The sequence below is a fragment of the Olea europaea genome, chromosome 17 (genome assembly GCF_002742605.1).
Source record: "Olea europaea var. sylvestris chromosome 17, O_europaea_v1, whole genome shotgun sequence".
Classification (NCBI taxonomy): domain Eukaryota; kingdom Viridiplantae; phylum Streptophyta; class Magnoliopsida; order Lamiales; family Oleaceae; genus Olea; species Olea europaea.
Window position 1 is genome coordinate 12,145,994 of NC_036253.1, and position 23,705 is coordinate 12,169,698.

Below are 23,705 nucleotides of genomic sequence, written 5' to 3' on the forward strand. Positions count from 1 at the left end.
GCTCTCTATTTTAAAGAGTCGACCTTTAAAATCATACTCTAAGAAACTCTTTAAATTAACATTTTAATTTAGAGGGTGTGTTTGGTTCTCCAAATCTGAAAAGTCAAACTCATTTTCTATAAATGCATTCAAAGTATTTTAATTTTCAAGCACCATTTGTTTTCCATTCTTTAGTCACAAAAATAAAAAATATAATCGTTATCCATCAAATCAAGCTACCATATTTAGCTTTCTTTCTCTTGTGTGGATCCCATAAAAATTATATTTTTCATTCTCATTCTTATAAGAAAAGAATCAAACGGAGGCTCAATGTAGAAAAATAATAAATTTTTTTTAGAGTAATAAAATTGAATTTTAAATATAAAAAGTTTATTAGAATACTTTGAAATTTTAACTCTCTGAATGTATAGACGCTCTTCAAATAATAGAATATATGCTCTCGACTATATAGATACTCAAATTAAACGAGGTATAAATTGAAAATGTTCGAAAATTGAAGGGCCACCACGGAAACAACCTCTACGATTCGCATATTTTCATTTTGAAATTTGAACTTCGAATTGGACCCACTTCCACGCCAAAACAACAGAGAGATGGAAGAATCTTCACACACACAATCAACGCGCCAAGGGCTCAGCCGAATGTTGTAGGAATCTTTGTTCTTTCTCTTCTATTGCAATTTCCCTGTCGACAGTATTATATAGATTTGAACCTGTCTAAAAATATGAATAATGGCCACAATCATTTAATTTTTTTGATGCAGGAACGATTAAACCGAAGCTTTCATCTTGTTTTTTTCATTTGAGTTTCGACAGAATAAATGTAAGCCCAAAAGCCAAGTTTTTAGAGATAAGAATAATAATTATGGGTTTTGATTTTTCCTTAAAGATTTAAAAGGTATCATATTTGCGACGATATATTGTTTGAGATTATTGATTTTGAGTTTTTGGAGATGGGTTTTGTTGCTTGTTGTTAGAAATGTAATTTGGGAGGTGTTTCTTATTGGAAAGGATTTGTATGTAATTCGCAGCTTGTGCATGTATAATGTTTTCGAAAGGGGATGATAGGAAGAAAATCATTGAGAATTCTGGAAATGGGAATTTTTTAAATGATCTTCAAACTATAAATAATGCTCTATATACGAATAAAATGTGGGAGACAACAGCGACTTCGACGGTTAGCAGTCGATCCAAGTTTGTTGGAAAGTTCGATTCAACTGAACACGAGATCAAGAGAGAGGAATCTAATAAAAATATTAAAGATTCATTTGAGGAGAAGAAATCCATTTGGAGTTGGAAGAGTCTAAAGGCCTTGACCAATGCCCGAAACCGGAGGTTCAATTGTTGTTTCTCGCTCCAAGTCCATTGCATTGAGGGGTTACAAGAGTTTTTTAATGATGCTAGTCTTGTTGTGCACTGGAAGAGGAGAGATGGTGATCTGATGACACAACCAGTTAGGGTCTATAAAGGAATAGCAAAGTTTGAGGAACAGCTGACATATTCATGTCCTATTTATGGTACTAAGAATGGTCCTAATCGCTCTGCAAATTATGAAGCAAAGCATTTCTCGTTATATGCTTCAGTGTATAATGCTCCTGAGCTTGATTTGGGGAAACATCTGGTCGATTTGACAAGGTTACTTCCTCTAACATTGGAGGAACTGGAAGAGGAGAAGAGCTCTGGGAAGTGGACAACCAGTTTCAGGTTATTGGGTAACGCTAGAGGTGCATCTATGAATGTCAGTTTTGGATATATAGTCGTTGGGAATAAAAAGTCAGGGCCTTCTAGCAACAGCAGTTTTTCTGGAACTCAAAGCTTGAGGCAAAATAGTGCAAATGTACCGAAACTCTTGGGGCAGTTTGATCAAGAAAATGAACTAGGGATTCGGCGTGCAGGAAGTTATCCAGCAATGTCGTCCATTTCATGTCAATCTTCAGAGTACATAAAGGATCTTCATGAGATTTTGCCAACATCCAAGTCAGAACTGTGTGGTTCAGTGAATATAGTCTATCAAAAATTTGATGAAGATATGTCAAACGTGTCAGTTCGCCACAAACTAGAGTCTGATTCTTTTACTGCGCCTGTTGAGCCTCTAAATGAGGATTCAGTTGATGCTGTTAAGGAAAGTCTGGAAACTGAACATGATAGTAAGTTTTCTGTCATAGAGGAAGGGTTTGAAGAATTGACAAAGAAGGAGGTGAAATCACAAGATGAGTCATTGAAGGTGGCTGAATGTTCTGCAGCAGATATCCATGTAACTGACAGCACCATTGAGATACCAGTTGATGAGGATGCCAACCTTCCTCCCTTGGTTGTAGAAACAGGGTGCGATTGTGAGTTTTCTGTCACTGAGGAAGGGGCTGAAGCGATAACAAAAGAGCAGGTGAAATCACAAGGTGACTCATTGAAGGTAGCTGAGGGTTCTACAGCAGAGATCCATGGAACTGACAGCACTATTGAGATACCAGTTGATGAGGATGCCACCTTTCATAACTTGGTTGTGGAAATTAGTTGTCAGAAAGATGAGTCATCTTTCAACGACTGCAATTCTGAAGAGAATAAAGTGTGCCCCACAGAATTACTGATGAAAGAACTCGAGACAGCACTGATTTGTGCCTCTGATTTGGTAGAAGAAGAATTAGATTCTCAAGAAGATGAAACTGATGCTTTATGCACCGAAGATCACTTGGATATTAAATCATGTCATAGAGATCAGAAGGAGGAAAAATCTCTTAGCTTGGATGATGTTACTGAGGCTGTTGCTAGTGAATTCTTGGACATACTGGGGAGCGAGAATAGTCCATTTCGTTTCAGCTCTGAAAGTGAGCCCGATTCTCCAAGAGAACCTACTAAGGCAATTCGAGAAGGAAGTTCTTGCTAGCGGGAGTTCCTTATTCAACTTTGATATGGACAATTATTCAGCAGAAGTTGTTGGTGATGTTCAAATGTGTTCAGGGTGGGGAAATGTCTCTGGGGACTTTCATCATTCATCAACAGTTGTGGACTATGAGGAGATGGCCAAGATGGAAACTGATGCAATGAGGTCTAAAACAAGGGCCTCAGTGTTGGAGGGCTTGGAGACTGAAGCTTTAATGCGAGAGTGGGGACTAAATGAGAAGGCTTTCCAAAGTTCTTCACCCAGTAGCTTAGGTGGGTTTGGGATTCCAATTGATATGCCTCCTGAAGAGCCTCCACGGCTGCCTCCCCTTGCAGAAGGTTTGGGTCCATTTGTTGAGACCAAAAATGGAGGATTTTTGCAGTCAATGAGTCCTGCACTTTTCAGGAATTCCAAAAGTGGAGGTAGCCTAATTATGCAGGTATCTAGTCCAGTGGTGGTTCCTGCAGAAATGGGTTCTGGTGTAATGGAAATACTTCAGAGTCTGGCATCTGTTGGGATCAAAAAGCTTTCGATGCAGGCCAATAAATTGATGCCCTTAGAAGATATAAATGGGAAGACAATGCAACAAATAGCATGGGAAGCTGCCCCCCTTCTGGAGGAACCCAAGAGGTTTGTTGTTGTTGCAGCCTTGCCAAATGCATGTATCAATACTTATGTAATTCATATTTCAACGTCGAAAATCTTACACCAGCTATAGTTTTATTTACCTGCTTATCCCTGTTTCAGGCAACGGTTATTGCAGAATGAGTCGGAAACCATGCAAAACATACCTGGTGAGCAAAAGAGAGTCAAAGGAAAAACTTCTGGACCCAGGTCTGGTAAGCTCATATCAAGTTCGATTGACAGTGGAACACTATATGTATCCTTAGAAGATCTTGCTCCTCTGGCCATGGATAAAATAGAAGCCCTATCAATTGAGGGCTTGAGAATACAATCTGGCATGTCAGATGAGGATGCACCTTCAAACATCAGCCTACATTCCAATGGTGAATTTTCAGCCCTGAAGGGGAAGGCAGTCAATTTTGGCGGTTCCATAGGTCTTGAGAGAACTGGTGGATTGCAACTGCTGGATGTTAAGGACAATGGTGAAGATCTTGATGGATTGATGGGTCTATCTTTACCACTTGATAAATGGATGAGGCTAGATTCTGGTGAAATTGATGATGAAGATCTCAGCAATGAACGAATGAATAAAATACTCGCAGCCCATCATGCTACTTCAGTAGACTTGTTTCGTGGAAGATCAAAGGTGGAAAAGAGACGAGCCAAGGGTAGGAAGTGGGGTCTATTGGGCAATAACTTCACTGCATTGATGGTTCAGTTGCACGATCCATTACGGAACTATGACCCAGTTGGTACCCCGATGCTTGCTCTTATCCAAGTCGAGAGAGTGTTTGTCCCCCTTAAACCCAAAATCTTTGGGATTGTATCACAAGTGAGAAACTATGAAGAAGAGGAAGAAGAGCCCAAGGCTGCTGAAAAGATCATGATTGAGGCAGAAAAAGAAGAGGAAATCCACGAAGAACTCATTCCTCAATACAAGGTAACTCAGGTGCACGTTGCAGGTTTGAAGACTGAGCCAGGTAAAAAAATGAAGTTGTGGGGTTCAAAAAATCAGCAAAACTCTGGTTCGCGTTGGCTGCTTGCCAATGGAATGGGAAAGAAGGATAAGCATCCAATGATGAAGTCAAATTCAGTTGCCAAATCTGCTGCTCCAGCTTCTTCATCCATGACAACTACGGTGCAGCCTGGTGATACCTTATGGAGCATCTCTTCTAGAGTTCATGGAACAGGGGCTAAATGGAAGGAACTTGCTGCACTGAATCCACACATTCGGAATCCAAATGTCATCTTCCCGAATGAATGTATCAGATTGCGCTAAGACATAAAAACTGTTTGATGGAACTGTATGTTACTTTGATGGGTAAAGTAGGATAGAACTTGCTGTGAAATGGATTTAAAGCGGACTGAGGTGGTTTTTAAGATCACATTAAGTTAATGTGACGAGCATTTAAATACTTCACCAGCGTCAGTATAAGATGCGGTTAAGTCAGTACATATTTGTGCGAAAACGAGAGGATAGATACATGGTTCTGCCATTTCATTTGTAAACTTCACCAGTTTTGTGAACCTTGATCATCATTGTTATCTTGGCCTTTACTCTACTATGTCTTTTATTCATGTTAATTGGTATAAAGAATTATGGTTAACATTTTACTTCTTTTCTTCCCTTCATTTTCAGAACAGGAAATTCTGAATTATCTTTAGTCCCATGTGTTTTTTTTCACTTGTTTAGTATTCGAAAGACATACCAAAATGTTAGATACATAAACCTTACACAAACCTTTCATTTCAAGTTAAATCAAAATAATACTTTCGGCCTTTCATTCTCTGAAGAAATTTACTTTCATTTTGTTTGTGTCTTTTAAGTTTATGTTCAACTCACTTTAATTGTAAAGAGTACAATAATTCATTTTTTGCGACGAGTGATTTCTATTTTAAGGAGACTTGTTAAGTGTATGATTCACACCTTTTTACTCTGTAAATCTTTTATAAAACACTTGTTTGAGAGTGATTTTTTTAATCAAAATTTTAGAGAATTTTATACTGCATAAAGTATATGATAGTTTGATAGGGGGAAAGGAGCGGAAGTTGCTTTATATACAACGGACTCGCGAGAATCTTGGACAAGCTATTCGTAGAAGTGGTATACTATTAACTTTTGAACGGGATGTAATCCAATGAAACGGAAGAAATCCGAGTGAATGGAAAGGAAAAAAACACAGGATAAATTCCACCTCCTACAACCGCTTTCGGATCTGCATTTGCATCTCCTCCGGCTTTTGCGTCAGTCAAGGCAACGCAATTATTGACTGAATCAAGAAGAGTGACCAATGTTCCCCTTTAAAATTTAATTCAGGAATTTTAAGAAAAGGGCATTTTTTGTAATTTGTTTCATGTTGAATCAACAATTACAATACAAATGAGATCCACCTACATTTTCAATGATAAAATGGATTAAAATCTTGTAAAAATTGCTCCCGCATAGGGGCTAAAAAGTATCCTTCTCTAATACCTATACTACAATCCTTGAAGAATAAAACTGATAGCTCAAGAAAGTAAATTTTTGTTCAAAGTTTGACAAATTCATTATCTACTTTTAACAGATACAAGTGTTTCATTGTGTAGTTTATTCAGTGTTCTAAAAATGTAATGCATGGAGGTTGAGTTTTGGTTGGGCGCGCCTAGGTGAGGCTTGGGTGTAAAAAGGTCTAAAAAAGCGTTTTTCATTTTAATATTATTTTAAACCTTTAATCACTTTGAAAATCATATAATAATACATACAAATTATAGTATCAAATGTAGTTTTAAGAGCTTAATAAAATAAAATTGAAATATATGAGTTTTAAGTTAGTAAAAAAAAAGGAAAAATAATTAATTAACTTTATAAAATATAAATAACTATTTATACAATAATACAATACATTACAGTCAAATCAAATACCCAATACACTGCACCAAACCAAACTTACAATATATTACAGTCAAACCAAAGGTATAATATATTACAGCCAAACCAAAGGAATTCTTAGCAGACATCGAAAGTTTAGAACAAATTTATTTGAGATGCCCTTCATAAATTGGTGGACCAATAACTGGGTACACAACTTTTTCGATCGTTCAATCTACTAGTCTAAAAGTTGAAATTTTTATAATTATTAATTTTTAGATTTTTCAACCCAATTGACCAAAAAAAAAAATGCAAAATGTGTGCGCTTGAAAACAGTCAATGCTTTTGTTGCCGGCTAAATTAGCCCATAGCTCCTAGGCGTGACATTTTCATGCCCTGGCTACACCTCGGCATCATCAATGCACGTCATTTAGAACACTGAGTTTATTCTACAAATCCTTTAGCCAATCTTTAAGAGAACTTCAGCTCGAAAAAAATCTGAAATTAGTTTGTCTTTACTTCATAATTTTACGAATTGGGATTCACAGATTTAAAATCCATATTTATAAATTCATTTTAATTTAGTCTTCAATGCACCCATCACATACAGATTGGATTCATTTTCTTCCCATATATAGAGGTTGTAGGATACTGTTACCATTGTTCACCAGAGGTGGGGATACATACCTATCTACAGGCAGTCGTTTAGTTAAACTACGTTCGGATTTTCCACCAAAGATTCAGTATATCATCGTGTGCAGATAATGAGAAACGCATCTCGGATAGTAGAAAAGTGTTGCTGAAATATGAATCCAAGAGTAACCAAGCAGAAGAATCTCAATTTCTTACAGAACCTTGAGCCTGCTCCGCCGTAGGAGGAGAAAACCAAATTGCAATTTCCAACAGAAACAGAATTGGTTATCAAATCACAACCATCATGCGCGATAAACGGGATAAAATAACATTGACAACATCAAGATGCATATCCTCCTTGCAAGACTAAAATCTCAACATCCAAAGGCTAAGAATTGAAAGAAGATAAACAAGATTAGCTAATTATTCATATAGCAAAAGTGAGAACCAGTTTTCTTAACACAGTTGTTTTCCTGGAGACGGATTAGGACAAAGTAGGCAGTTAGCAGTGTCAATGAAGAGACCTATAGAGAAAAGGCAAACCAAGCACCTTAGAAGGTGTAGATCTCAAGGGCGTGGTGCTCTTTTTGAGCTACATAATGGACATTTGTACTGCTTGATGTGCTCAGCTCTGGCAGGGGTTATCTTAACACAATTGCCGTGGAACCATCTCTCGCACATGTCACAGCAGATCCAAAATTCATCTGAGGAATAGTTTTCTCCACATGCTCCACACAACGTTTCACCATGCTCTTCTTCTTCATCAAGTTCCTCATTCTCATCATTTTCTTCGAACTTGGAGGGTTTTCCCTAAGATTTAGAAACATTGTTGTTTTTATCATCTATATGTATGTATGTCACATGCAATAGGAACGGCATTCAATGAAAGAAAATATGATTACTTGACAAAAATATAAACACAATTAAGGTAACAATTCTTCAACTTCCAGACTAAACTCTTCAGTTTGTGCCTCGTAAAAAGAACTAGCAATTTGTTTCCTCAGAACATTCAATCGAGACAGAGTTGACACATATATGCTCGAATGAACCATGTCTCATGTAAAAAGGGTCACGGTTTCCATAGAAGTCATACGGAATAGTACAGAGCTTGTATTGTTAGCGGTCTCTAATAATGAGTCAAGTCCTATAGATATGAATTGTGCTCATGGTATCATCCACACCGCACGACATCTATGGAGCTTAGCAAAGATTTTAAATCAGCTAACTTCACCTCGGAACGTCTCTCTGATCCTAGGCCTTAGTTTCTAGAATTCATAAAGATATCCGCATATTCACATCCTGAGTGAGTGAAGCAGCAACATCCAGACGAGTTCCGAGCTGTCTCAACTATTTCTGCATTGATCTCTGCTTCGCTTGAAAGTGATCTGATTGGAGGACATAACACTTCTGAGGGAGAAGAAAGAAGCAACAAAGATGGGTGACTACTGCAGTAAGCTGAAACCTGAGACACTAGAGAGGTAAACCTACTGATCTAAAAACATAATATACTAGTAAGCTGAAACCTGAGACACTAGAGAGGTAAACCTACTGATCTAAAAACATACTATACTAGTATATTACTCAGGAAACAATATGATTTTCCGGCAGCAGGCAATGGACAACAAACACGCCAATTTGGGAGGACCAGACACTCAACTGAGTTATTGCATAAGTTTATAAATCAGTCTAAAATCAATTCAAATCATTCACCCACTTTTCCTTTAGCCAGCAAGGTAAGTTCTAGGTGCCTCATGGTGATTGTTTTTCTCTTCATATAATCCATGGTATGGTAATCAAAAAGTGAGAATTGCCAGCAGAAAATTGTCTTCGGTTGCATGGAAGGATTCAATTCTTATTCCAAAGAATATAAATTCTCTCTCTATATTTATAACCTATCTTGCAATCTATTTTCCATCAGCAAGTTTACCAATGATTATCATTGTGCTGCTTAAGCTTTTTCCCACACTATAAATTCCAGTACTTTGGTGCAATCTATTTTACATCAGCAAGTTTACCAATGATTATCATTGAGTTGCTTAAGTTTTTTCCCACACTACGAATTCCAGGACTTAGATTCCTTGAAGAAGATTCAGAGTGCCATGTAACTTGATGGGTAGGATACTACTTTGAAGATCACATTGCTCCAAATATACAAGCTCAAGTGATGAATACATATTCTCAATCTCTTAATAATAAAATTATGTTATGGCATCGTTATTAGGACAAAAACATTTCTTCCTTTCAGTGTGAAATTTTTAGTTATCTATGCATCAAATATCTCATTTTCAATTCCTAATCAAAAATCCGCATCATTTGTTCTCTGACATAGTAATATTTGGACCATTCTGATAAGATCCCAAACAATATTCAGCCAACAGCAAGAATGATGAATCAGTTACAGCTAATTTGAAGATATTCCCAATAATTTCAACAAACAGAAATGGAATTGAATTGATGTTTATATAAACTTGAAAGAACAGCAACGGAATGGCGTAATAAATGTAATGTAAATGCAGATCGTCTTTGAGAGGCTCCCTCCTCTCCTACAACAGACTCATTTCTGAAGGAATGAAAAGACTACCCCCCCCCAACAACTAACTAATTTGGAAAACTGGCGAGTGATTTCTAAAAAAAACCCCCCCCCCCCCCCCCAAAACAACTGACTAATTTGGAAAACTGGCGAGTGACTCTCTGGTGCCTCTTTTAGTACATTTTCTTTTCCTGCTGAGCATATGTGAAGTATCAGGGGCCTATCACATCATCGTGTTACTAAAACATCAGGAACAAGATGATTTAATTGATAAACAGTTAACCACACACATCTTTATTAGGTCTATTTGCTTCAAGAAAAATAGAAGCAAAAGGATCTTTAAAAATTATTATGCTATGATGAAAACTGATTTGAAGCACACATTTGAGTTCAAAGAAATAATTAAGGATTGTTTTTCCTATAAAGAATTAAAAGAAAAACTGTTACCTAATTATTACGTGTTAATATACCCACATAAAATTGTCAAGCGGAAAATCAACCATTTGTTAGAAGTCACACAATCCCTTATGTTTACCACTAGTTTACCATAACTTTTTCCGTGACAGTTTCCATAGCATTGTATTCGATAAACTACATCCCTATACACATTTTAAATATCAAACTTCTGATTTCTTTCACCCTAAATGTATTCCCGAAGTACATTTTTTAGTTCTTTTTCCCTATTACAATCTTCGTTTAAGTGGCACTTGACCACGTGCAGTTGTGCACAATTATTTTAAATGTAAACTTGACTCGCTGGCACCAACTGTGGTTTCTAGGGATATGCTACCACTCCAAGTCAAGAAAGTGTTCAATAACTTGGATGCCATTTTCGGAAGATTACTTCTGAGAAATTCTTCCACTGCCTATTGTTAAAAGGAGTTTTTTCACTGTCTGTTAAGTCACTGTAACACGGGCGTGCCATTAATAAATGAGAGATGTGTTGTGGAGGAAGTCCAACCACTATGCCCTAAGCTTCTCTATTCTAGCTGGTTTGATCAGAAAGGAACAGAACGTGCCCGTGATCATCTCCCTACAACAAAGTCATGACTTAGATTTGAATGCTGAGGAAATGGCAGCAACACATGATCGTGATCCAATTTATCAAGCCTTTACTTCTAAATAACCCCATGATCATCCTTGTCAATACTCATATCACATAATAGTCGTCATCTTCTTACAGAGCCTTTACCTCTAATTTACCAATGTAAATTCCAAAATCTTAGGAAGCTCTAAAAATTCAAAATGCAGACATGGAGCTCGGGAAAAGACGAGGACACTTGACAAGTAATTAATTACCTATCAAGATGAAAGATCCTCGTCGGTTGGGTATTTAATAAGATAAAAGGCTGATTGGGCAGTCGATAGATTCAAGGGAAAGGGAGCAGAGTCCTACATTTTGTCTTGCCCGAGGAGAAAAACCGCTCGGCTTGTATAAGAGACTACCAAGAAATTTAGCTCTGACAGAGAAAATGAACACGACTGAAGTGATACTCATGAAGTCAATTTAATGCAGTCTCTCCACCAACTTGATAGTAAGAATGCATTCCTCAGTCACGGCTTGAAGTCTACATTCAACAAAATCACTGAACTCGAAGTGAAGCTAGAGAATGATCTGATTTGCATGTCGTTCATTCCATGAAACGAGTAGCTAGTTGTCATACTTATAAAAGGACTTCGCAAACTACCTTTTGAGTTCTAAACAAGAAAGTTGGGTTTAACATCTTCTAACTAGCTCAAGAGAGCAAAGTTAGAATATTCTTAGAAGATTTTCTCTGAATTAGTTAGGGTGTAATCCCCTATATTTAGAAGATTTTCTCTAATTTGATTAAGGTGTTTTTTGCCACAAAATTACAGAAGGATATCACCAATACAATTTACACAAAATTGTATTCATTCTTGTTCAAAGCAATAAATATTATTATTCCAAAACTGCTCTCATTTTCACGCAAGCCATAAATAGCTGGATGTGCACCAAGGTGTCTAAGAGACCCAATCATTAAGAGAAATCACAACATGCTACAATTTCCACAGTATTCTACTACAGAATATAATATATGAATTAGGTGATCAAGTCACAATTCTTCACATCACATTAGACAATTGAAATGTGTCTTACATGAGTTACTTCCAATAGATGTTTCATAGATTAGATCAAAGTCATCACTTCAGAAACAAGACTCTAAAGGGCAGCTTGAAACAATTTTGACGAACGATGACCGGTGATAACATGAATAAACAACTATGAACATTCATCAAAATCTATTGCTGACAGGACATCCTCAAGATGCCCACTCAGCATGTCTAGGGAATAAATAGAAGAAAAAAGGATTGATAAAGGGATAAAAGCACATACCTTGAGTTATCTACTGAGCCAAATTGGTTAATTCTACTTTGTGGATTTTACAGTTTGAAAACCCAATGTCAGGATAAGAGATCAATGGATCTTTAAGAGAAATGAAAGAAGTTGAAGCACATGTTTTCATGTAAAATCATTCAAGAACTGGATTAATAACCTAAGATTATATATGTAATTTCTTTTTCATTGATATATTGAATAAGATTTACAATAGTCTAATTATAGATTACACAGGAGAAATAGATACTTGTTTGCTACAAATAAACTAATTGAATTTTGTGTGCTCTACTTGATTGAATTTTAATTCAAAGGAAAGAAAGCGTGGAGCTTAAATCACTCACTCAGAACGCTTTTTAGCACGAAAGTCAAAATCTTTCAGAAAACAGATTCTCATTCGAAGAGTGAATAACAGCATGGATAAGCTTACACTAACCCGTCAATTTGGGACTGATTAATGATACAATCAACCAATGAATTATAACTTAATTATTCCATCAGTGGAATTCATCCAAACGAACTAACTAACAGCTTCGAATTGAAGTAATAATATTATTGAATCATCAGAACTATTTCGATATCTCTCTTTTTCGTTTCTATCCACAGAAACTTTGTAAATCCATAGGACTTTCGTCCAAAACAAAAATAACTAATTTATAACTACAAGAAAAAATTATCTCCTAAAATGTGATGCAAGACCAACTGAAACAATTAATTGAAATGAAAACAGATCTATAATGAAAAGGGAATTACGGGGAAGAATGGGGAAGAAGAAGAATTCAGCAGGAGAAATAGAAGGAAGTAGAATGAGAGGAATTCGCCATAAGCCACCAAAATAATTATTCATTCATCAACTGTCCACTACATGAGAAAAGAGATTTAAATAACAAAAAAAAAAAAACAAAAAAAACCTAAAGAGAGAGGGTCAAGCCCATTACACAAGTCCACAAAAATAACCCAACTAAAATAAACAAAATAAAAGTCCAACTAAAATGAAATAAATAAACTGAATGTCACTAAAATAAATAAATTGGACGTCCTCATCAAAATGTCTCCTAAGATATTCACCCATTTACAACTAACATCCCTAAAATCTAACAATGTTTATGAACTAGAAGCTGGTGCGAAAGAAAATCCAGATTCACCATGACCATCACCAAGATTTGAGGGGCACATCCCACGAGTAGAAAAACTCGTACTCCAAAAATCAAAGGAATTATTAGCAATCTCCTCAAAGATGGAGCTAAAAAGTGGCCTAACAACAAGAACCCGAGCGAACCAGGAGGCTAAGGGGGAAAAGAGATTTGATGAAGTAATAAGATTTTCTTCCAAACCAGGGCTGCCAACAGCATAATCACCAACAATCTCACTCAATTTGAGAGTCTTCTGACTCGAACCCATGATTATATATGAAATTAGAAATAATAATGGATACAATCACAGTAAACCTTAGAGGGCACCAGAAGGGGCCAACTTGCTCTCTGAAAATTCAGGGACCAAATTTAACTTTTTAAAAAGATCAAGCAATGATATGCAAGATTGCAAAATCTCAAAAACCAACTTGCTCAAAATCTGAAAGTTCAAGGGTTAATAAGCAATATTTTGAAAACTTCAAGGGTAGACTTCCAATTATTTAAAAAGAGGAGAGGACGAGCCTTGCAAAATCCCAAAACTTATCATGTGACTCCCATTTTATTGGACTTCCAGTTAACCCATCCACAATTTTAATTGATTGAAAAAATAGAAGCAAGAACCAAAAAATGCAGCAACCTAAGGGTTTGGTTGCGTATAAGATTTACAACCGCATCCAGGAAGAGGAGAAGCTATGGTTGCATAAGCAACTGGAAAACTGATTGTAGCAGGCAACTAGTTAATAGTTGGCAAACAAGCAGGTGACTTCACAGAAATCTGGATAGGGTTTGTAACAAAATATTTCCTCTTTAGGGAAAAAAAAAAAAAAAAAACCAGAATTTAAGGTTTGCAATTTGACGTGGATTCTAAGAACTCTTGATTTGGGGTCTAAAGTTCGCAATTTGAGATCCTAAGTTTAGATTTCCAATTTCATGTAACCCTAGGTAGATGGTAGAGTTTGACATAGAGGACTATACTACCAAGCCTTTGACTTCTAATTGCATTCCATTGATCATATGTGATCATTTTGAACATCTTTGACTTCTTCAAAGACTATACTACGAACCCTTAACTATTTTAACTTTAATTACAATTCCATTACATTTATTTTGATTACAACTTAATTAACTCCTAATACAATTCAACTAAAACATGATTTTGACTAAGGAAATTGCCAATTCAACTAAAACATGATTTTGATCAACTTAATTAACACCTAATACAATACAACTTAATAAACTCCTAATTGTTTCAATGGTCACTAGACTTAGGTAGGTCCATATCTCTAATTAGTCACTGAACTTTAAAATGTCAAGTTATGGACATTGAACTTTAAAAAATGTCGAGTTTTGGTCACTGAACTTAGGCCCATATCTTTGATTGGTCACTGAATTTTAAAATGTCGAGTTTTGGACACTGAATTTAGGTCCGTGTCTTCGATTACTCACTAAAATTTAAAATGTCGAGTTTTGGCCACTGAACTTTGGAATATGCCGTACGTTACTCACTAGCATAACAGTTAAACTTTAAAAAATATCGAGTTCACAGTGAATAATGTACAACATTTTTCAAAGTTTAGTGAGTAATATACAATATTTTTCAAAGTTTAGTGAGTAATGTACAATATTTTTCAAAGTTCAGTGGCCAAAACTCGACATTTTTCAAAGTTCAGTGGCCAAAATTCGACATTTTAAAGTTCAGTGGCCAATCCAAGACACGGACCTAAGTTCAGTGATCAAAACTCTACATTTTAAAGTTCAGTGGTCAATCAAAGACATGGACCTAAGTTCAGTAACCATTGGAACAACTCTTAGAAATTATAAGTTGGACCTAACGAAAAAATAGCAAGATTAATCCAAAATCAAACTTGTTATGGTACCATGTTAAGACTTGCGTTCCATTTTAAAGGTCAACGTTGTAAGAAAAATAGCTCAAACCCTTATATATTGATCTATATTTTGGTAGTTATTCGATGTGTAATTTACCCTACAGGACCAATATTGAAATATGCGTGCTTGTTTTTGTGTCTTGGTTGAATCTTAATGAGCACTGATATTATATAAAATTTGAGAAATTAATGTAACTCTTTTTCATTGATATATCAAGCCTATGTTTATCTTCCTTTTTTCTTTTTCTTTTTTTTTTTTTCAAAAACTCATTTTTCAAAATTCATTTTCTACCACACATTCTCCTATATAATGATTTGATACGTAAATCCAAAATTTTTTCTTATTTTTTAACCACACATTCTCCAATAAATTACTATTTAAAAATATATTTTTCCCCAAAAATGGGGCTCAAGGGGGGGAATATGATTTACAATGGTCTATTTATTAATTACATATAGAAATAGATAAACAAAAAATAACTAACCGGTAACTACAAGAGAAAAATTATCTCCTAAGATATTCACCCATTTACAACTTCCCTAAAATCTAGCAATGTTTATCCAGAAATGATTTGATAGAATTTTCAATAGATTAAATCATGGAATTAATACTCATGAGAAATAGAACTGCGCCAATTACACAAAAACTGGTAAACTATATGTAATGTCAGCATAAACCCTACTATGTTTTCCAGAAAACAAGGAAAGGAGAATCTCTTTTACCCTTTTTAAATTGGACTTGGATTTGGTGCTACCATGGTTTGAAACAGATGATTTTTCAGTTACTTTCTTCTTTGCAGCTCCTGTCACAACCTCAAATATTGTTGGGAGATCATTTATCATATCGAACAAGCGTTTCCTGCATTTGTATACCAGCAACAATTCATGAAATTAAAGACAGAGACTCAGAAGTCAGAATAAAGATATTTGAAGAAATTTTAGCCACATTGTAACTTACATTACTAAGACACTGCAGTGGCCATAACTCAAAATTACATTGTGAAAGTCAACCGAAATAAAATTTTATTAAACTAGAACATTTCTTTATAACCCATATATTCAAGATTGTACCATTTTAACAAGCAGACCACAGGCCTGTTTATGTTGCAGTTTTTCGTAAGCACGTGAAAGGCTATATATCTGTACATGCATAGGCTTTAGGTTTCACATGTCATTTCACCATACAATTCAATTTTGAAAGGCAAGTAGCAAAAGAGAATTGAAGAGGCAATTAGTTCACACACATATAATTACAATAAGAATTCACTTGGATGACACAGCAGTCCAATTCACTAAAATGGCTCTACATGTCAGGTTTAAATTTAGGTTTCAGAAGTGTTTGCCTAAAGTGTCCAATTTAGAAAGACAAGGAGCAAAGAAAAATCAGGCAATGAGTTTCAGATGTATATATACTTAAGAGTTAGAATTCACTATGCTGATCTAGGGAAGAGTATGAGGAGAGAACCAAGAATAGGATATAGCAAATGAGTATGCAGATCTTAACAATTTGACCACATTGTTAGATATTTTGTAGGTTTCAGTCCTTGACGAAACCTAAATTTTGGTTCCCTCAAGTTGTTGCCCTACAGAAAAATGAACAGCATTTTCCTCCAATAAATTATAATACAAGGAATCAGAACATAACAATTTCATAATCCCAGCAACATAAAACGCTATCAAGTTCTCACTTTACAACTAAGCACACCTGTCAGCCTTGTCAAAACCAAATCTGGCTCCAAAATAGAAGGCAACAGAGAGTAACCATGCATCACCATTGACAGCAACAAGAGCCAACCAGTCCTTTTCTTGCATGCCATCCCTGGCAAAGTTTATTCCTAAAGCAGGCTCTGGAATCTCAGGAGGCACCACCTCAGCAGGTAAACTAACATCCCACTGCTCGCTAGGAAATCCATAAAGACAAAGATTTTCCTTCTCTACAAGGTGTTGACATTTAAGAAATTATTAACATTGAGGCTACTACTTCAAATGTCCTTGATAAAAGATAGAATCTTTAGATTGACTTATAAACACGACAAAGACCTATGATACGCAAACCATGTTACACAAGTAACTCAAATCACATAGTAATCAGTCATAAGTGAGTAGTTCCTCAACAAATGAAACTATGCCCTTCAATTGTCCAAACATAGAAAAATAGCTGAAGTATTGGGTTTGCATTCAAATGTCATAAGCACTGGAGATACAAGCATTTGGTAATATATCCAACCCATTTGTTTGAGTAATGTTATTTAGCACAAGTGGAGCTTAGCAAATATGCGGATGTGGGGCCACTACATTGTCCAATGAAGTTATGATGTACTTTTTTCAATGGACAACGTCGCAGTGGCCCGCTACCACATAGGCTGGTGCTAAAGCACCACTTCTGCTACATACCATAATTCCATTTTATTAGAATTGTATAGATTATTCAGTGTTATTCTTCTCCTTCGGCAGGCCTTAACTACACAATTTGTATTTGCAACTTGAATTTATATTAGCAACTCTAGTTAGAAAAATAACCTCCCTTGATAAACTTGCTCTAGTTGTTGTTTAGCTATTAAAAATTTAATTTCTTGCATGAAATCAACAGTGGCACCATAAACAGGAAATTATATGTAACACGTGTAAAACCAAAAGTAAATAAAAAGAAACTGCTGAACCACCATAAATGCTGCAAAGACACTGCATATGAACAGCCCAAAAAGTCCTCGTAGCACCAAAACTAATAAAGTACATACCAGATGAGTTATCAGTGATTTCTGTATTTACTTCTACTTATAATCACAAGGTTAAATGGGGGTAGTATGTCATTGTAGGCCCAGGCCAAGATCAGTAGGGAAATGGGAAAATGTGAAAATTCAAATTATGTGAGCCAAAGGACTTGAACGGGCTAGAGATAATTTTTCAGAAAAGATCACAATGCTCTCCTTCAAATATCCACCAAAAGGGAAAATTATAAGAGGAGTCAACCCCATAATGAGGTCTCCCAATAAAACACATGCAGGGGCAATTGCACATAGAGGACAAAGTTCTCAGTTCTCATCAAGATTATAGGCATGCAGGCTACTGCGGCCTGCATATTTAAACATTTTATGTTATTTGAAATAACATACATTTTTTATACGTAAAAAATTGAAATATGTACAGGGTGACAAACCAGCCCGTCCGTGTCCTTTTCGAACGCCAGTATAATCTTCCATTTACAATAACAATTGCATCTCTATTAACCAAAATACAGAAAATGAATTATAAGATAAATTCAGGTTCACGTAGTGCAGGAAAAAATTATTAAGAAAAATTAACGAAGCGGGAAATTAAAAAATTCATGCACAAATATGAAAAGAAAAAAAAATGAATGGAGAGAGAGAGAGAGAGCTTTATGAAAACTATTAAAACAGAAAATCCTAACTCACCAGGATCGCACCTTTGATAAAATTCTTCGACGTCTGAAAAACAAAACACAAACCCAAAATTCACCGAAAGTGAAATATCATAATGCACTAAAATCTAACAAGTAGAAACCCTTAAAGTCGAATGGAAAAATTAGAGAAATGGAGCCTAAAAGAAGTACCGATGGTTAGAGCTTTGATCAAACCAGAGTAGCGGCCTTTGAAATCTCTGAAAACTTCCTCCACGGTTCGACGATTGCAATGTGCGCCACCGTCCATGCTCCTCCGTACGAACACGAATACACTGGAGTTTGCACTCTTCAGCAAAAGCTTCGATACTGTTTTTTGAATAAATGGGAAAGGACGTGACGAGTAAATATGGGAAGAAAGTTATTTTATTCCAAGTTGGGCTGCATCTTTATAAAACAAAAAAGGGAAAATTTCATAACTAAGATTTTAAGTATCACACATTTCATAATTAAAAAAATAAGTTTTAAATTTTAAAAATCAGATTTTTATTAAAATTTATTTATAATTTAATTAATTTATGTATTAATTAAATATATTAATATTACAAATCTGTATAATTTGATCACAAATTAACGATTTAGTTTGTCACGTATTATTTTTTGATCACAAATTAAAAATTTTATGTTACAAATTATTTTACGATCACAATTCGAAAATATATAGGTCACAGTTTGTTTATCGGTTACAAATAAAAAAAATTTTAAGCCACGATTTATTTATTGGTCACAAATCACGAATATTATAAGTCACAACTTCTTATGCAGTCACAAATTATAAATTATCGGTAACGGATTAAAAAATTATCGATCACAAATTATAAATTATCGGTCACGGATTAAAGTTTTTAGTCACAGTTATCTAATTAATTAGTCACAAATTAAATTTCATTCACAATTTATCAAATTTTTTTTTGCAACTTTTTTCTTAGTCACAAATCGAAAATTTTATAGGTCACAGAATATTTTCAGTCATGAATCCAAAAAAATTTTAAGTCATAGAATCCAGAATTTTTTAGGTTACAGATTATTTTCTGTGTAAAATTATTGAATTTATTGGTCACGATAAATTTTTCGATCACAATTTCATCAATTGTGAGTAACAATTGAAAATCATAGTCACAATTTTCAGGTCACATATCCAATTATTAGTGACAATCAACCAAACCGCCACGACCAACTATGATTTCATGTATCCAATTACTTTGACACAATCAACCAAACCGGTATAATCACCACAACCACCGCCAATCCACCACTATCACCACAACCCATCACCGTCGCACACTCGCCATTGTAGCCTCACGCCACCGCCGTCGCCGCTAATCTACAACCAAAACAACCACCGCCCAAAATGGTCACAGACCCTACCACCTGCAGTCACCACACCACAACCACGACCACTACTGCCATCACCACCACCTCATCGCTAGCCTTGCAAATCTGGAACAAAACAGAAAACCTTTGTCACCGCCACCATAACCTCTCATTATAGTCGCTGCTGTAGATCGCAGCCATATCCCGTCGTTCACTGCCAAATCGTTGTAGATGCAGGTCGCCGCCAGATCTCATCGTTCACAACTAGATCGCTGCCAAATTCGACGCCAAAAACCCTCGCCACCAGTTCGTCAACGTGCAACGGAGCAGCTCCTCCATTGGCAGATCTGCTTCGCAAATGCACTTATTTCACTGCGCCACCACATCTACTATTATAAAATCGCTACCACACAACACTATCACCACCAGCACCACAAAAAAATAAAAAAAAACCTAAGTCTCTGGTGCATCGTCGGCGCAGCAAAGGTAGATCTGTTCGCTGTGATTCGTGCTTCTTTTGGCCGGCGATTTGCACTCATTCTAGGGTGAAATAGATTGAGGGGTGAGTGATAGGACTGGGTGACAACGGTGATTGGCGGTGAGCCTCACAACCACCATCGATTCTCCATCGTTGGTCCAGGCAGTGTTTAGAGAGAGAGAGACGTGAGAGAGAGAGAGAATTGGGCGTGGGGGAAAATGAAAATGGAAGAATAATTAGAGTATGAAATTATTATTTATTAGATTAATTTTTAAATATATTAATTAATTAAAAAAAATCTGATTTGTGAAATATTAAACATTGAACATTGCATCTTATTTATGAAATGGTGATTTTTAATCTATTAGAATCTATAATTTCCACAATAAAAAAATTGTACTTTTTATTTCTTAGAGCATATTTCGTACAGTTTAAAATTCAATTAAAATTAATTTTTTGACCGTTATTTCATTATTTCAGTCGTCATTTTTGAATTCTTCTCTCACAGATAAGATCCAATTTATCTCTAACGGTCAAAAAATCAATTAACAAAATTCTACCAAACAAGCACTTATTCTTAATCACACGTACTTTAATAAGATAATATTTTACGTAAATTTTAAAAAAAATTATTTTTTAATCACACATTTTTCAAAAAAATATTATTTCAAATATAATTTCTTTAAAATCTATTTTTAATAGAGTCCAAACAGAGATTTAGAAATTTGTGAATATTGTGGAAATTTTTAATGTAAGGATAGAAAAAAGAGTGTGTTTCTTCGAAAGTGTTTGATTTAAGGGAATATTCAGTGGGGTTTCCCAATCTGTGTCCCGAGACGGGTATGCAACCTTTCACATATAGCACAATGTCCTCAACTAATGAAAATTTTACATGCATAATCTAGAAAGAAGTAGGGGTGTTATTAAGAATTTTGTTAATTTTTAGAGGTATTTTTAATTAATTTACTTGTACAAAGTTAGTTTACAAATTAAAGGTCTATTTGTGCCGCCTTTAATTTCAAAAAATGTATTATAGAATAGTGATTAATATTGAAATGGGTGGTTAAAAAAAAGAAATTTTTTTTTATTTATGTGTAATAACAAACAAAGGCCAAGGGGTTGTTCTCTTCGTGTTTCAGTTTTGTATTTTGAGTTTTGAATTCATTTTAGGTTCTGTGTTTTAAGTGCCTCTTTTGAAATTGTTGAAATATATGTTCTTTTTGTTATTTTGAAAAACTATTTCTCAAAACATAAAACTGAAAACCCGTTTATTTTGAAATTTTGAAAATATTTTTTTACAATATTTTATTTAAGAAATATGATTATTTAATAAATTTTAATATTTTAATGTTAATATAGTATTACATAACATATAAATTTTGAAGTTGGTGAATCTTGAAATATTTTTTTTTTCCAAATATAAAAAACACAATCTAAAGATGCGTTTGATTGCAAGCATGTAATTCATATGGAAAGAAAATAAATTCTAAGTAATTCAAATTACTTAAAAATTATTTGCATGAAAAATATTAATTAAATGTGTTTGATTGACTTAATTTTCAAACTAGAAAATGTTGTATTTTTCTATCTTTTGGTATTTAATAGTTATTATTTTTAATGAAAATAGTCATTTTTTCCAACTTTTGGTGTTTGATAGTCATTATTTTCCATGAAATTTATCACTTTTTCCATGTAATTATGTAAATTGTAACTTTTTCCATGAAAATTATTCAATCAATTTTTAGAAGAATTATTCAAGGTTGCCTTCAATCTCTACATAAATATAATCCGACTGCAATACGAATTTGATATGTAACAAAGACTTGAACACATTGTTGAATATTATATTGAGGTGGCCCGAATTTTAGGTCTTCACTCTTCACTCTTCCTCTCCTTAGTGATCTCGACCCACCCCGTGAATAGCCAAAATTTGGTATACGAAACGTCCAAAACATTCGCACATGATGATCCAAAGTGTCATTTCTCTTTTAGAATCCCAATTTGTATAAGGAACCCTAGGGAGATGTCGTTCACAATGCCTAATACAATTATTTATCACAATCACTTGCATGACCATTGTCCAAAACAAACCCAAATATTGTCGTAGACGTCGACATCGACATCGATTCTTTGTTGTAACCATGTTACCCTCTATCACGTATTAAATAAAAATTCAATAAAAAAAATGTAAATTATATATTATAATTATACAAGACAAATAATTAATTTAGCCCTTCGAATATAAAACAAACATATATCAACGACCAAACTATACTATTAGCACTTAGCATGATTCTACCATGATTTAGAAGGCAAAGTTACTCCTTGTTTGATCGTGTAAACCTCGTCACTGCATTTTGACAATCGCGTAAGGTTGCCCCCTTTAAAAGATCAAACTCTTGAGTAACACTATCATGCTTGCACAAGAATTTGCATAAATAAAAGAATTTACTCCAACATCAATCTATATGACATATATTTGAAATAATACCATTACTTAATTCCCCAGTTCTCGGGCAGTTTATGACGCATAGTGAATTTGTCCTTCAAAGTTGATACTTTGCTAGCCATCATCAATGATGAGAAAACCTTAACAAAAGCCCATCTGAGAACTCTTTGACCCCATGCAGATTCGAGCAGGTTCTACAGTTAAGTAAAATGCATCCCTGTTGGGATCGACAGGTTGTAAAGAATGAAGTTAATTACGCGATATGAAGTTAATATGGATTGCAACAATATAAAAATATATATCAAGGTATAAAGTAAAGAAAAAAAGAGGAATTAACGCAGAGGTAAGATGTATTATTAATTGACAATATAGAGAAAATACAACGTCACAGCAATATTACCTTATCATAAATTGAAAGAGGAGACCTATATTATAGTACACAAGTCAAACTTTAAAACTAGGCAAAAAAAAAAAAAAAACCCCCGTAAAAAAAAAAAAGGGATAAAAATATATATCAAGGTATAAAGTAAAGAAAAAAAGAGGAATTAATGCAGAGGCAAGATGTATTATTAATTGACAATATGGAGATAATACAACGCCACAACAATATTAGCTTATTCTAAAGTGAAAGAGGAGACATATATTTATAGTACACGAGTCAAACCTTAAAACTAGGCAAAAGATGGAAATAAAAAAAAAAACCCCACGTAAAAGAAAAAAAGGGAAAAACGTGTCTGCATTTACCATACACGGCACACACACGTATTCTTTACTTTCTTCAATTGGCTCCAATAAGATTTCTTTCCAAAACTATGACACACTCAATCTTCCAAATCTTGACCAAATTTTGAGGCAATAATTAACAATCTCCACCTTGACTCGAAATTTCGGTGCAATGAACGAAACTCCTAGATTTCAAATCCGTCTGCAACGAAATAGCTAAACTCCTTAACACAATAACCAAAACTCTCCATCACTAAACCATCTTCCTCTACAAGGCATCCCACACACGACACTTGAACCCAACTCCAGGGTTCCGAAAATTCTACCAAGGAATTACTGTTAACCAAATAGGGTCGAAGCACACACCCTGTAGCAGAAACCAAACCAAGTGCTTGATCAGAAGGCCCCTTGTCAGAACTATCACCTTCAACAATCC

At 34.9% G+C, this 23,705-nt stretch overlaps 1 protein-coding gene and 1 pseudogene across 1 annotated transcript; one reads left to right on the top strand and one right to left on the bottom strand.

Annotated features, from left to right (window-relative positions):
- The first annotated feature begins 505 nt into the window (after positions 1-505).
- LOC111366347 lies at positions 506-5,096 on the top strand (annotated as a pseudogene).
- Positions 5,097-7,287: 2,191 nt separating this feature from the next.
- Positions 7,288-18,645, bottom strand: LOC111366348 (PHD finger protein ALFIN-LIKE 4-like). The gene is made up of 5 exons (XM_022987099.1): positions 18,459-18,645; positions 18,301-18,333; positions 16,593-16,821; positions 15,611-15,746; positions 7,288-7,792 (listed from the first exon to the last, which is right to left on the bottom strand). Exons 1-5 carry the CDS (start codon positions 18,553-18,555, stop codon positions 7,550-7,552), a joined length of 738 nt encoding a protein of 245 aa, XP_022842867.1. The 5' UTR covers positions 18,556-18,645; the 3' UTR covers positions 7,288-7,549.
- Between the last annotated feature and the right edge of the window lie 5,060 nt (positions 18,646-23,705).

Bases quoted from the DNA above. Each gene is read 5' to 3' on its own strand.
- LOC111366348 (XM_022987099.1), bottom strand. From the start codon at position 18,555: ATGGACGGTGGCGCACATTGCAATCGTCGAACCGTGGAGGAAGTTTTC. The intron at 15,747-16,592 runs GTGTGCTTAGTT...ATACAAATGCAG, and splicing joins GGTTTTGACAAGGCTGACAG to GAAACGCTTGTTCGATATGA. The intron at 7,793-15,610 runs GTAAAAGAGATT...TCTAAATCTTAG, and splicing joins CCAAGTCCAATTTAAAAAGG to GGAAAACCCTCCAAGTTCGA.